Raw genomic sequence first — 12,372 nt, forward strand, 5'->3', positions numbered from 1 at the left:
CTGCTAAGAAATTGACTGTATTTTATTATTTTGGATTTCCTGAAACAGATTTATCCCAATGGGCTACCAGAAAACCAGATTCAACTGCTGGGGAACATAGCCACAGTGTTTAATGCGACAGAAGTCAGCAGCTGGAATATCACTCAAGTTGTGACACTTTCCGCATTAATGATGCAACAGCTGGAAAACACAACGGTACTGAAACCAGGAGAATATTAATGTGAAAATATTGGTATCTGCAGACATAGGGTGGCTTGATCATGAGTGAAATGTGGAATTTGCTCTCTGAAGTTTAAGACCTTGAGGGAGAAAAATTTGGTTCCTTTGCGCCTCCCATTGGCGCCATAAGAGGGCGCTAACGGGGCGCAAAACAACTAGAGCCCGGGCGTGTCGCTGCCAACACCTGCCGCGAAATTCAGCGGGACGTTAGCAGCCGCGGTGTTAGCGCCCCGCAGCGCTGCGCCGCCAGCGATGACGTCATCGCTGTGCGCAACGACCCGGCCACGATCTTCGGTATCGCCCTTGACTTACCGCCGGACGTTTTCTCCGACAGGGTCAGGTGAGCCTACCTGCGGCCGGGTCAGTGCTATTTAAAAGCGAGATGCCGGGCGGCCATTTTTGTTGTTGGTCACCTGCCAGCACCTGCCTCCGCTACCGTCTCCGGCCTCCTGACCCGCCCCCCCGCGGAGTGCCGGCTGCGCTCCATGAGCCCGGCACTCTGATGCCCGGTGGCCTAACTGGGCTCCGGGCCGCGCTATGCAAGGCTCCTCCCCTTTAAGAAGTTGTGGAAGGCCTGCAATGCCGCGGCGCCCCGCTTCCCTCTTGGGGTGCTACCACTCAATTTCGGCCACGGGAGTGGTAATTTTTCCGGGGTGCTAAAAGTAGCGCCCCGGCGACGTTAGCGCCGCAAAAAGGGTGCAACTCAATTTTTACCCCTTTGTCTTTCCTTGAAACCGGAACCACCTTGGGTCAGTGATAACCAAAGACTGTTTTGAAACAGCTGCAGGAAGTTGGGTACAGTGTGTAATTGCTGGGAATGGGCAATGGAACAGTGGAAATTTGAGAGAAATAATATGTAAGGTGCAATTAAAAGGTTTATTGATAGATATTTTCCAAAAGGAGAATAGTACAATTATTGGAATTTTATGTAAAAATTGTGTAGTTATAAATTTGTGGAAAATGAGCATCAAATAAAGCAGCATCTTAAATTATAGGTCCTATGTAACAGTGAGGTATGAGCAATTTTAAAAATCCCTTCTGCAGGTTAAATCCATCATTACACGATACCTCCAGTTAGATGGTATTCTAAACGCAGTTTCATTGAAAGCTATTGGTGGAGCCAACTTGTGTACTCTGGATGAAAGTCAGCTGATGGCAATTTCAAACTTGACGTAAGTGTTGCATCTTTTCATTGCAAGTTTCCTGACGAGTGAAATGTGATCATTTCCATCAGCACCAAAGTTAGTCTATCAAGTGACTTAGTGCCGTGTAATTGTGAAGCAAACAGTGATGAGGAGACACCTTGTGGAACAACGTCACAGCTGACAGAATGCTCTCACCGGCTCAATCACTTATGAATTTTGAACATTGAACATTTCTGGCGTACATTTGCCACGGGTCTGTACCCAGTCCAAACAACTGTTCATTCAATGTGAGCCTAGTGAGCAGGCTATTTGTCTATGGAAAGCATCACAGCAGAAGGCAATCCTGCCCTCTGCTAAAGTCTCCCAGTGAATACACATGCCCTTTCTAACATGGGTCACTGAATTGATATTGTCAGTAAAAGTTCAAATTACACTGGGAGATGTGATTGAGAGTTTGGCACATCTGACACTCTACCACATACTGCCAAAGTATTGGGTCAATCTCTTTGGGCTGAAACGTGCAGTGACATGTCCTTTACCTGGTGCAGTTGCAGAAGCGCAAAACAAAATTAACATTGTAACCTTTCTCCCACAGGGATGCAGGAGCTCTGGATCTTTCTGTGTGCACACAGTCGAAGAAAAACTTGCTTTACAGTCAGGCACTCTCTGCACTGAGCTCTCAGCAAAGTAACCCGATCCCCTACTTCCACCTGATAAAGGTGTATGTTGGTGAGTAAAATTAGGCTTTTTCTTTACTCAGCTAGGTGTCTGACTCACAAGCAAACCATCTTCATATTTTTGTCTTCAATCTAAGCTCCTGAGGTGCCCATAGGTAGAGTCTCTGCCGGTCTGATCTGGAATTCACACACTCTACCCTAATTCAGAGGCTCGGATTGGGAAAGGCTCAAGTGTGTGCAGAAATATTGCTGCAGTTTAACCAGCTGCGACAGCTAACTCCGTTCACTTCACGTCTGTTCATTTTTGATGAGTTCATTATATTTTTAATCTATTGCTGACCCAATTTTGTTACAATTTGATAAAATTAGCAGAAATAACCAGTTAAAACTCCATTGTATACATAATGATGAATGCTGTTGGGAAAGCAATAATGGCAGAAGAATGATTTCACTGGAATTTTTGTTTCTCCTTGAAGCCAATAGAGCTGGAATTCCAGGAACCTCACGCCACCACTAGAAGTGCGTTGGAGCAGGACTCCTGTCTGAAAAGGAAGTTGAACCAGTCCCAAATCCTCTGAATATTTGGGGGAGGCTATCCATGCCTGTAGGGGGACTACAGAGGTCCCTGTCCCAATTGCTCAATGGAAAATCCAAGCAGCTCTCTGCCACTCCAATGGGGAAACTAGATGCATTCTTGCATCAATTATCTCAGTTCTGCAATGTCTTTGAGGACTGTGGAAGGCCCAGTACGGAACCCAAGTCTGCTCCCACCAAGCGTGGGATGAGTGGGCCTTAGGGTGGAGTGCTCAGGAATTCTCCCAAACTGCTACTTGAACATGGAGAGGGCCAGCAGATGCTTCCCCATTGAAAATTTTTTTCAAGAAGTTATTGGGGCAATATACCAAGAAATCGTCCAAGGTTTCGTCCCTATTTTTTAGGCCTCCTTCCCCTCTGGCAGAAATACACATTTCCGCACTCGCCTTACCCTCAAAGGTCATCGCCAATGTGTATAACTTGTTATACCGGAGTGGGCAGGTAACAAATGTCTCTGTTTTCTTCAGGTGGAGCCTCAGCTAATGATCTGAAGTATCTTGCAAATAACAGGGTTAACATGGACTTTGCAACCTTCAAGGGTTTGGATCCTGAAGAAGTAAAGGTATGTACAGTATGATTATGATCTTCTGCCTATGTTAGTATGGCAGTGATTCCAGTTTCTTTACCTCACATCTCATTCTCAGCCCATCGAGTGTGCACGCTGACCCTGAAACAGTGCTGTTGATTGATTGCATGTCATTGTAGAATTGCCCTTCAGTAATATAAATGTAGAGAGAGTAATTGTGTCTGGTATTATATGAGTAACAATATAATGAATGGAAAGGCTGCAAAACCCACAGTAAATGCTACACTCTTTAGAATTCTAAATAATAGACATCTTAGCAAAAGAGTACAGTGGACACTGGGCATGTGGTTCAAATTATATTGTAACATGTGAGAAGTTAGGTCAAATAACTTGTTTTCTGGCTGAACTGCTAACGCATGGCAAGGCAGTGCGGTTTTTAGTCTTCGTATTGAAAGATGGGACAAGCGTACGTGAGGGTGCATGTGAGAGATGCGATATCTAGATGACAGCAGAAGGTGATGCTATTGTTACACCCTCAAGTTATGCAAGTATGTAATTATATATTGGGCACTACCAGACATGCTCCTGAACATAAGAAGTGGGGACCACTTACTGGGGTGACCAGCATCACTAATTGTTAGAATATAACTCAAACAGACTTGAAATGTATAATATGTACCTTATACTCAGTAATGTATGAATCTTCTGGTAAGGGATCCAAGATACTGCAAACTGATCATTAGTTCAAATCCAACATTGCCAGTCCCATCCTGCAACTTGATTTCATGCTGTCAAGTTAATAAAGGGCAAGTTCCTGATGAGGTGTGAAATCCAATATGTTAGACTCATTCATCAAATATTTTTTCTGTTTCAGAAACTGAATTCCCAGAATCTGATCGACTTGCTTGGATTTAACCTTCAAGCTCTTCAAGGTGGAGTGAATGAAACTGTAGTGCTCGTTTGGGTGGCCTCACACACTGAGTCTGAAGTGAGGAGACTTGGGTTGACAGGAGGAATTCCAGATAATTCATCAGGTAATTCCTTGATGAAACCAGAAAGTACCACGCTCAAATATCAGTTGTTTTTTGTCGTGTACGTGAAAGCTTCCATGACACTTTCAGCATATTTTCTTGGTGATAACAGTTCTGCAATTTTGGTTCTATTGCCATTTTGTACTAATTGCACACATTGATTATAATGTAATGTCAGGAATCCTTAGGATTAGCACAGCCAAGGCAGTGACCGATGCTTTAAGGGGCTAACATTTACTGTCAGGCCCGTCGATTTTACAGTACAGTACACGTCAAACATCAGGTGTGGACACATTGTATTACGGGATTGAGTGAGCCTGTCAAAGGGAATGTGACATTTCAGAAATGTTGTTTCTTCCTTTTGAGATCAGTAACTGTGAGTGTAATTTAGTGGCCCTGAATTTGCGGTCAGAGGCTTCCCGCGGGGAAATGTCGTTGATCCGCAAATAAAATGCCCGCGTGCCTGGTGGTCTGGGAGGTACGGAGACTCGCAGTCCTGGGGGTTTATGGGTACCCATGGGTCGAGGCCGATGCATCCCAGGGGCACACATGGTTCGCAAGCGCCCCTGGCATCACGTGGGCCAGAATGGGAATACCCGAAAAATACATCTATACATCAAATAAATCAAAAAAAATTACATATTTTAATTTAATTAAAATGCCATGTAATTAAATATTTAAAACAAAACTTTTTTATAATTTCACCAGTTAATTTCAATATGATAATTACTACATATTATGTTTTCTACTTTTCAAACAGAAACAATACTCTGTGCAGCTGTGAACAGGTAAGAATTTGAGAATACCTTTTCTACACTGCTTCAAGTGAGGCCCTGTTTTAGTAACCCTGTCAACTTGTTGGTGTGTGACTTCACCTGACACTGAGGATATCCAAAGCCTCTCGTGTCCCTGAATTTGAAACTGTTAGAAAACTTAAACCACAAATTTGATTAATTTTAAATCATGTGACATGTTGAGCATTCGAGAAATTGTTCTGTTGTTTGTTCCTCAGTGTAATTTCTTCCCTAAGAGTAGATTTATTTCTCTCCCACAGTTCGGCTTTGAATAATTTCCTGTCTGAAGTTAACATGACCCATCTCTGCAACTTCAACATTACAGACTACGCATGTGCTGAGGTAAGCTATGTCGCAGTCCAGAGTTTCACATAAGAATGTCTGTGGCAGCTTACACTCCAATAAAACAAAGTACAGTAAACTCTTGTTTCAATGGCACTTAATCATCTGGAATTCTTTAATAACCGGCAAAATAGATAACCAGTAACTATGCCGATTCCATCCATTTTTCGTTTTTCCGAGTCTGAGTTTCCCACGATGGCCGAGTTAGTCCGTGGTTTTTATTTTTTTGTGTTAAAAATTGCCTACCTCTGTTGTCCGGAATTTTTCATCAACCGGCACCATCCCGGTCCCTTAAGTGCCGGATACAAAAGAGTTTACTGTAGTTGTAGAGCTGCTCCATTCTAAGACTGCATTTTAATGGCTGTTGCACGCAAATTCAGCACATATACTACTGAATGAATTTATTGACGCTGGAGTGTTCCTCACTTGGTGATATTTTACATTAATGTACCAGATGCCTTAACCCAACATATGTTTTTTTCTAAATTGATTGCTTTGCAGATTGATCTACTGCTTTCAGGTTTAAGCAGCGATGCCTTGACTGGTGTATTCCAGTGCTTCGTTGGCCCAAAAGCTCTAAATAGGTCAGATGAATCTGCACTGACCGTTTTTGTTCAGAAGCTTGACAGAACTACACTGAATGAGGCACTGGACAAGTTCAACAGCAAGGTAATTAATTATTAACCAGAAATATTGTATTGCGAAGCAAAACTATGCAAACCACAATTTACATGCAGTGTTAGGGATTTCTTGCACAGTGCTGTGAAAGCTGCCATATAAATTCGTCCTGATTAGATTGAGATACCTGAAGATATGCAGCCTTGGTTGGCTATCATTGGACAGGCTAATGGGTTGAGTTTCCCTTCTTAGCCAGCCTGTGTTCAGGGCTTACAGTACTCTGAAGGCAGACCACTGTAGCTGCACCAAATCATAGTAACCTTCTCTCGACATTGACTACAGCCTCCTTAGAAACCTAAGAAATCTCCTTTCAGATTTAATAGGACCCAATGTCAGATTTTACAATGCCAGCTTGTTGGCTGCCATTCCCTGTGTTATAGCCAACCATTGGTGACACATTTATTAAATGCCAGAGTTGGAGTTATTCATTTCTTAGATGAATTTCTGCCTCCTGTTATATAAATGCAATTACGTTTGTTGTTATGGTATGGGTGCTGTGGAACCTGGCTAATCCAGGTAACAATAAAGGTAGATAGTAGGTTAACATACAGGTGGTTAGTCAAGGTCATAACTGTTATCATATATAGTTACTGGAAAGCCCAAAAAGCTGTATACAAGCTTAGAAATTGTATGTAACACCATCTATTTCAACTCTTATTTTGGATGGATTTCACATCACTTGAGGTGCGATGAATAAGAAGGCACTTTACAGATTCACCATTCCCTGCTCAATAAACCCCTCCAGGCACTCTCGACACAATGATCCAGCATGGCTTCCGTCACTTGTGTGAGAACTTTGAATTTCTGCATCCCACTGCCTTTGGTCTGACAGTTTCTACTGCATTGTTTTTTTCACATCAAGGAGTAATTTCCTGGCTTCCTATCAAATTATAGAGGTTGAGAACATTGCGTTGACCCTGCTGATGATCTCCCAACTTTATATCTGGTTTGTGAATGGCAGAGATTGACTTCATGCCTGAGTCAAGTATTGCTGCTCTCCTGGCCAGTTACTCTTGCAGACTAGATAATTCAGTAGCATTTTGTGACTACCTTTGAGCCATATTGTTGGCATTCTCCTTAGCAATAACATCAGCAAGTGTACAGTTTTTCAAATCTACATTCTATTCAGTAACAACTGAGGTCACTGCCCAGTGGGTCGTTATTGCTAAGTTGAGGCCTCACATTTTTCCTCCTGTTACCTCAGGATACAGTAAGGCACTGCAAGAAGTGCAGCCACTGTATGAAAACTTCTAAGTTCAGGACTCGTGTTTTCCTCAAGCAACTCAAGATGCAATAAGATACAGCAAAAAGTAGAGCCACTGTATGAAAAGTTCTAATTGACACAGAAGGATTAATTTGAACCTAACCCGCCCGGCGGCAAACTGACTTGATCCGAGCAGCGGCCCGTTTTACACTGCGCCCAATTTTATTTTCCATTGACTTCAATTGAGAGTAAAATCGGGCAGAGTGTAAAATGACCGGCCCATTTGATTGTCAGTTTCCTGCCTGGTGGAGTAGCTTAAAATTACTCCCAAAATGTGTGCTGTTTGTTCCCCAAGAGTTGGGTAGTTTTAGAACTGGTCACAGAGACACTAAAATGCCATATTGTTGGCATTCTGCCATAACAATAATATTAGCGATTGTACAGTTTATCAGATTGTTCAGACAAGGTTCAGATGAAGAATTATTATGTACCCTACACTTGTACGATTCCACTGCATGATATTTTAGATTAGAAATATTTCAATTTTCTTTAAGTTCTAGAATGGAAGTATCACTTTTAAAACCTGTAAAATAAGTTCTTTACTGACTGAGTTTAAACACACGTCATGGTTTGTTTCAGACCCTGAACACATCAGCAATTCCTCTGATGACAAAGATCACGTTCATGAATGCCCTGTGGGAGATTGTGAAGACCAATGAAAACTTAACCAGTGCAGCTTTCCTGAAAAAATGGTTCCAGGAGCGATTCAGGCCATTCATTGCTGGCATTTCTCAGTCAGTGCTGAGCCGCCTTCTGACAATAAACATAACCTGTGATGGTTACCAAGCAGTGTGAGTGAATGACTCTCTTTTACAATAATCCATTGCTGCGTATTCAACTGGAAGAACAACCCCTATCTAAATATTTTAAATTGTTAATAGTCAGGGAGCACACTTAGGGGGAAAAATGCGGTTGGTTGCACCACCCATTAGTGCCTAAAGAGGTCGAGAAGTGGGGCGCTAACCAACTAGCGCCCGGGCGCAGCGAACCCTGCGCCTCTTCCCAAATTGAGCGGACATTTAGCGCCGGCGCTAAACCGTTGCGCCTGCTCACCGGCGCACGCAGATCATGACGTCATTTCAGTGTGCAACGCCCTTGGGGCGCCCCGGACTGGAAATTCAGTGGCGCCCCCCTCCGTTCCGCCTGGCGCTAACAAGGACAGGTTACCTTGAATGTTTCCCAGTCACTGTCGGGCTGGGGGGGGCGCTATTTAAAGGGGACTCTTCCTGGATCATTAGTGGTAGCCATTTTTGGACCACACCTTCTGTGAGAGAGAGAGAGAGTTGCTCAGAGACAAACGGAGAGCCATTTCTGCAGTGAGCCAGTGCTGGCTGAGGAACTTTAGCCTTCTGAACATTACTTTGCAGTTGGTAAACTTCTCAACCGGCATAACTTTCAGTGCGCACTTACTGTGGGGGCTGCATTGGATGGGAACGTCGTCCTTCTCAATCATATTGACAGGCCACAGAGACGCAGGGATAGAGTGGCAGGCATGGCCAGACAGAGGAGGGCCTACAGATGTCGGCACATGAGACCTTACGCTGCCAGGGTTTTCCGGCAACAGTTTTCGTATATCAACATGTCGGAGGAACAGTGTTTCCGAAGGCTGCGCTTCAGTAAGGAGGTGGTCACTGAGCTCTGCCACCTGCTTCAGCCAGATCTGCAGCCTCAACTAAGGTGCAGGACATCTCTGCCGGTGGCTGTGAAGCTCACTGTGGCTCTAAACTTCTATGCCAGTGGCTCCTTTCAGGCCGCTACTGGGGACATTGCCAACATCTCACAGTTCGCGGTGCATTGCTGCATCTGTCAAGTCGTCGTCGTACGTGTCTTCATACTGTTCCTTTTGGGGAACTGTATGAAGTGGTGGAAGGATTTCTGGCCGCGATTAACGCTCCTTCCGTGACCATAACCATCTTCGTACCAGTCATTAGGGTGGTTAGTCCTATGGCGGGAGGGTTTTACGGACGCAAGTATCCCGCTGGATGTCAACCCAGAATTTAGAGCCGGAGCTCCGACTCCACTTGCCGGGACTGTCTGGAGCAGGGTTCGAAACCCTACGCCTTCTGGCCCAGCGGCAGGAATGCTACCGCTACGCCAAAGGCCCACTCCATCCGTCAAGTGACTAATGCCCTCTTTAAAAGGAGACGGCAGGACATCTCCTTCCCAATGACCCTGGACAAGCAGCAAGAGCGCGCAGAGGGCTTCGCAAGGATAGCAGGCTTCCCCATGGTGCAGGGCGCCATTGACTGCACGCATGTAGCTTTGCAGGCACCTCTAGAGAATGCGGAGGATTTCCGCAACCGAAAGGGGTTCCATTCTTTGAATGTGCAGCTGGTCTGTGACCACCGACAGCTGATACTCGCTGTCAATGCCCACTTTCCAGGCAGCAGCCATGACGCCTTCATCCTGCGCCAGACTTCTGTGGCCGACCTTTTCGAAGCCCCGGCTCACCCAGGAGGCTGGCTTCTCGGGGACAAGGGCTATCCTCTGTGCCCCTGGCTGATGACCCCGCTCCATTCGCCCAGCACCCCTGCTGAAGAACGTTACAATGAGAGCCATCAAGCGACCAGGAACATCATTGAGCACACAATCGGCGTGCTGAAGCAACGGTTCCGCTGTCTGGAGGAGCCCTTCAGTACTCACCTGAGCGAGTCTCCCACTTCGTGGTTATGTGTTGCATGCTGCATAACCTGGCAATCCTCAGGACCCAGCCAATGCCACCAGACATTGAAGCACCAGCAGAGGAGGAGGAGCACCAAGACGGGAGGGAGGCACAAACGGCAAGGGCCGTCCGTCAGAGGCTTATAGCAAGTCGCTTCTAGGCCCCTCTGAGGGAATGCTTTCTGCCATTCCAAGAACATGAATGGAACCGTTCTGCTACCCCTAAGCCGGTCAAGGCAACAATTAGTGCAAAGAACAGACATGGACATTGTGAATAAATCAACTTCTTTATTTAACAAAATGTGTATCCTTCCCGCATGACAAAGCAATGGAAACAAACAGCAAAACAAACAGACTGCCACATAACTGTCTCTCACACCCTGGAGACAATGTCCAAAACATAACTATCTCTCACACCCTGGCGACAATGTCCAAAACATAACCAACATTCAGACCAGCATCCTCGGCCTTGAATGAAAGAAATAACATAATTTAGCAGCACCTCCTACTTTTTGCCCCTCGATGGTGATCTGCTTCCCTTGCGGAATTGCCCCCTTCCCGCCCTGCAGCTCCTCCGTAATGGGACCCCAGTGGCTGCAGCAAGGCTGGGGGAGGCCTGCTGACTGTCCAAAACTGAGACCGCAGATGCCCTTGAGGTACAGCCTGGACCAGCTCTGGGCCTGGAGGGCCTGACTGCTGACTGCTCCAACTCCGCATGGGCGGAAGCAGTCTGTTCTACAGGTGGTGGCAGCTGCAGTGGAGAAGTGCCAGTGGTGGCATCAGGAATACTGTCATCCTGAGAGCGGACAGCAGCTCCCTGGTCGGCCGACACACTGGCACTCTGACGGGGCAGCACCGCAGCATGCGCAGCAGTCGGCTGGTGCACAGATTGCTGGCCTGCTGTGGCACGGCGAGGGCCCAGGGGAATCCTGCCCGATCCAGCGAGGGTGGCAGCAGTCCGTGCTCGCGTGGCCTCAATCTGCGTCTGCATAAGACCAGCCACTGACTGCGTGGCAGCACTCAGCACTTGCGTGGCAGGTGCCAGTGCTTCGCCGAAGTCCTGGAGAATCCTTGCCAGTGCTGCCCCGAAGTCCTGGACACTCCTTGCCAGTGTCTCAGTGGAGTCAGGCACCCTTGCCACTGCAGTCATGAGCTCAATGTGCCTCAGCCCAGCCTGGGCGCTCATTTCTGCGAGGGCTCGCACCTCTTCTGCGCTCTGTGCAACAGCACTCGCGGCCCGACTCGCCCTCCGGGGAGACGGCCCCCGAGCTTCCCTACTCCCCTTCCGTTGCTGCAGGCCGCTGTGTCCTGGAGCTGCATCCTCCTCAGACCATTCCCCCCCACCCCCGCTCCCCTCCAGGGAAGGCGTCTCCCCAGTCTGGACTTGGGCTGGCTCGCCTGAGGGTGGTACGGATACTCCGGCTTCCTCCTCCTCGTCGCCTCCAGAGTCACTCGCACTGGCAGCTTGAGGGCCCGCCTCCCGAGCTGGTGATGCAGCATCTGAAAGCAGGGAGGTTCAAGAGTGGCTTTAGCGGAAGGACAGGGTGGCAGCAAGGGATGCATGAGTGCTGCAATGCTCTGAGTTGGCTCGAGAGTGAAAAAGCATGCTGGTGTGGGGAACAAGTAGAAAGAGAGAGGTCAAAAAGGTGATGACCTTACCATTGCTGTCCACAATGGGGTCGGCATCTCCAGAGGCGACGGGGCCAATCATCCGGCTTGCCACAATCCGGTGGACTCGCTCCTCCAGGTCTGTAAGGGTCTGCAGGCGAGGCCGGCCTCCTCCGGTCCGATGCTGTTGCCTTCTATTATTGGCCAGCTTGGCCTGCAAGAGAAAGGACGGGGTGTGATGAAACCTGCAGCCCTGATCTGACATGACATGCCTCCCATGGTCGATTAGCCCTTACATTATGCTGCCCTGATCTGGGATGACATGCCTCCCATGGTCGATTAGCCCTTACATTATGCTGCCCTGATCTGGCATGACATGCCTCCCATGGTCGATTAGCCCTTACATTATGCCTCCCATGGTCGATTAGCCCTTACATTATGCACAGAGCTGAATGTGCGTGTGTGTTTCCAGAAAGGGCCATGGGTGCTGGATGACAGCTGGCCATTGGGGCTTTACACACCCTCTGGCCATAAAGTGAGGTCCAGATGGAGGGATGAAGATGATTCTGAAAAAGGCACTCACCCTGACGACCCGAGTGAGGTCGTTGAACTTCTTCCTGCATTGCACAGGAGTCCTGGGAACCATGCTACTGGAGGTGACTCTGTTGGAAACTTCCCTCCAAGCTCTGCGATAGTCACTGTGTTGAGGCCTCCTGCCATTCTCTGGGTAGAGTACAGACCGCCTGCGCTCCACCGTGCCAACCAGAGCATCCAATGCCCCCTCGCTGAAGCGCTGCGCTCTCCATATTGATACGGTTGTCAACGCCACAGGT

General features: G+C 47.3%; 1 protein-coding gene across 1 annotated transcript in view; it reads left to right on the plus strand.

The window, feature by feature from the left end:
* The window catches only part of LOC147110400 (mesothelin-like), a 37,520-nt gene that overhangs the window by 16,715 nt on the left and 8,433 nt on the right, over window positions 1–12,372 (plus strand). The window contains exons 11-19 of the mRNA XM_086002228.1: window positions 49–195; window positions 1,264–1,391; window positions 1,960–2,093; window positions 3,103–3,197; window positions 4,036–4,195; window positions 4,953–4,980; window positions 5,247–5,328; window positions 5,830–5,997; window positions 7,850–8,061. Of these exons, the coding sequence (XP_085858354.1) occupies window positions 49–195; window positions 1,264–1,391; window positions 1,960–2,093; window positions 3,103–3,197; window positions 4,036–4,195; window positions 4,953–4,980; window positions 5,247–5,328; window positions 5,830–5,997; window positions 7,850–8,061 (1,154 nt within the window). The remainder of the gene's footprint in view (window positions 1–48; window positions 196–1,263; window positions 1,392–1,959; window positions 2,094–3,102; window positions 3,198–4,035; window positions 4,196–4,952; window positions 4,981–5,246; window positions 5,329–5,829; window positions 5,998–7,849; window positions 8,062–12,372) is intronic.

The sequence above is a fragment of the Somniosus microcephalus genome, chromosome 11 (genome assembly GCF_052327205.1).
Source record: "Somniosus microcephalus isolate GS21.2 chromosome 11, FLI_Smic_1.0, whole genome shotgun sequence".
NCBI lineage: Eukaryota > Metazoa > Chordata > Chondrichthyes > Squaliformes > Somniosidae > Somniosus > Somniosus microcephalus.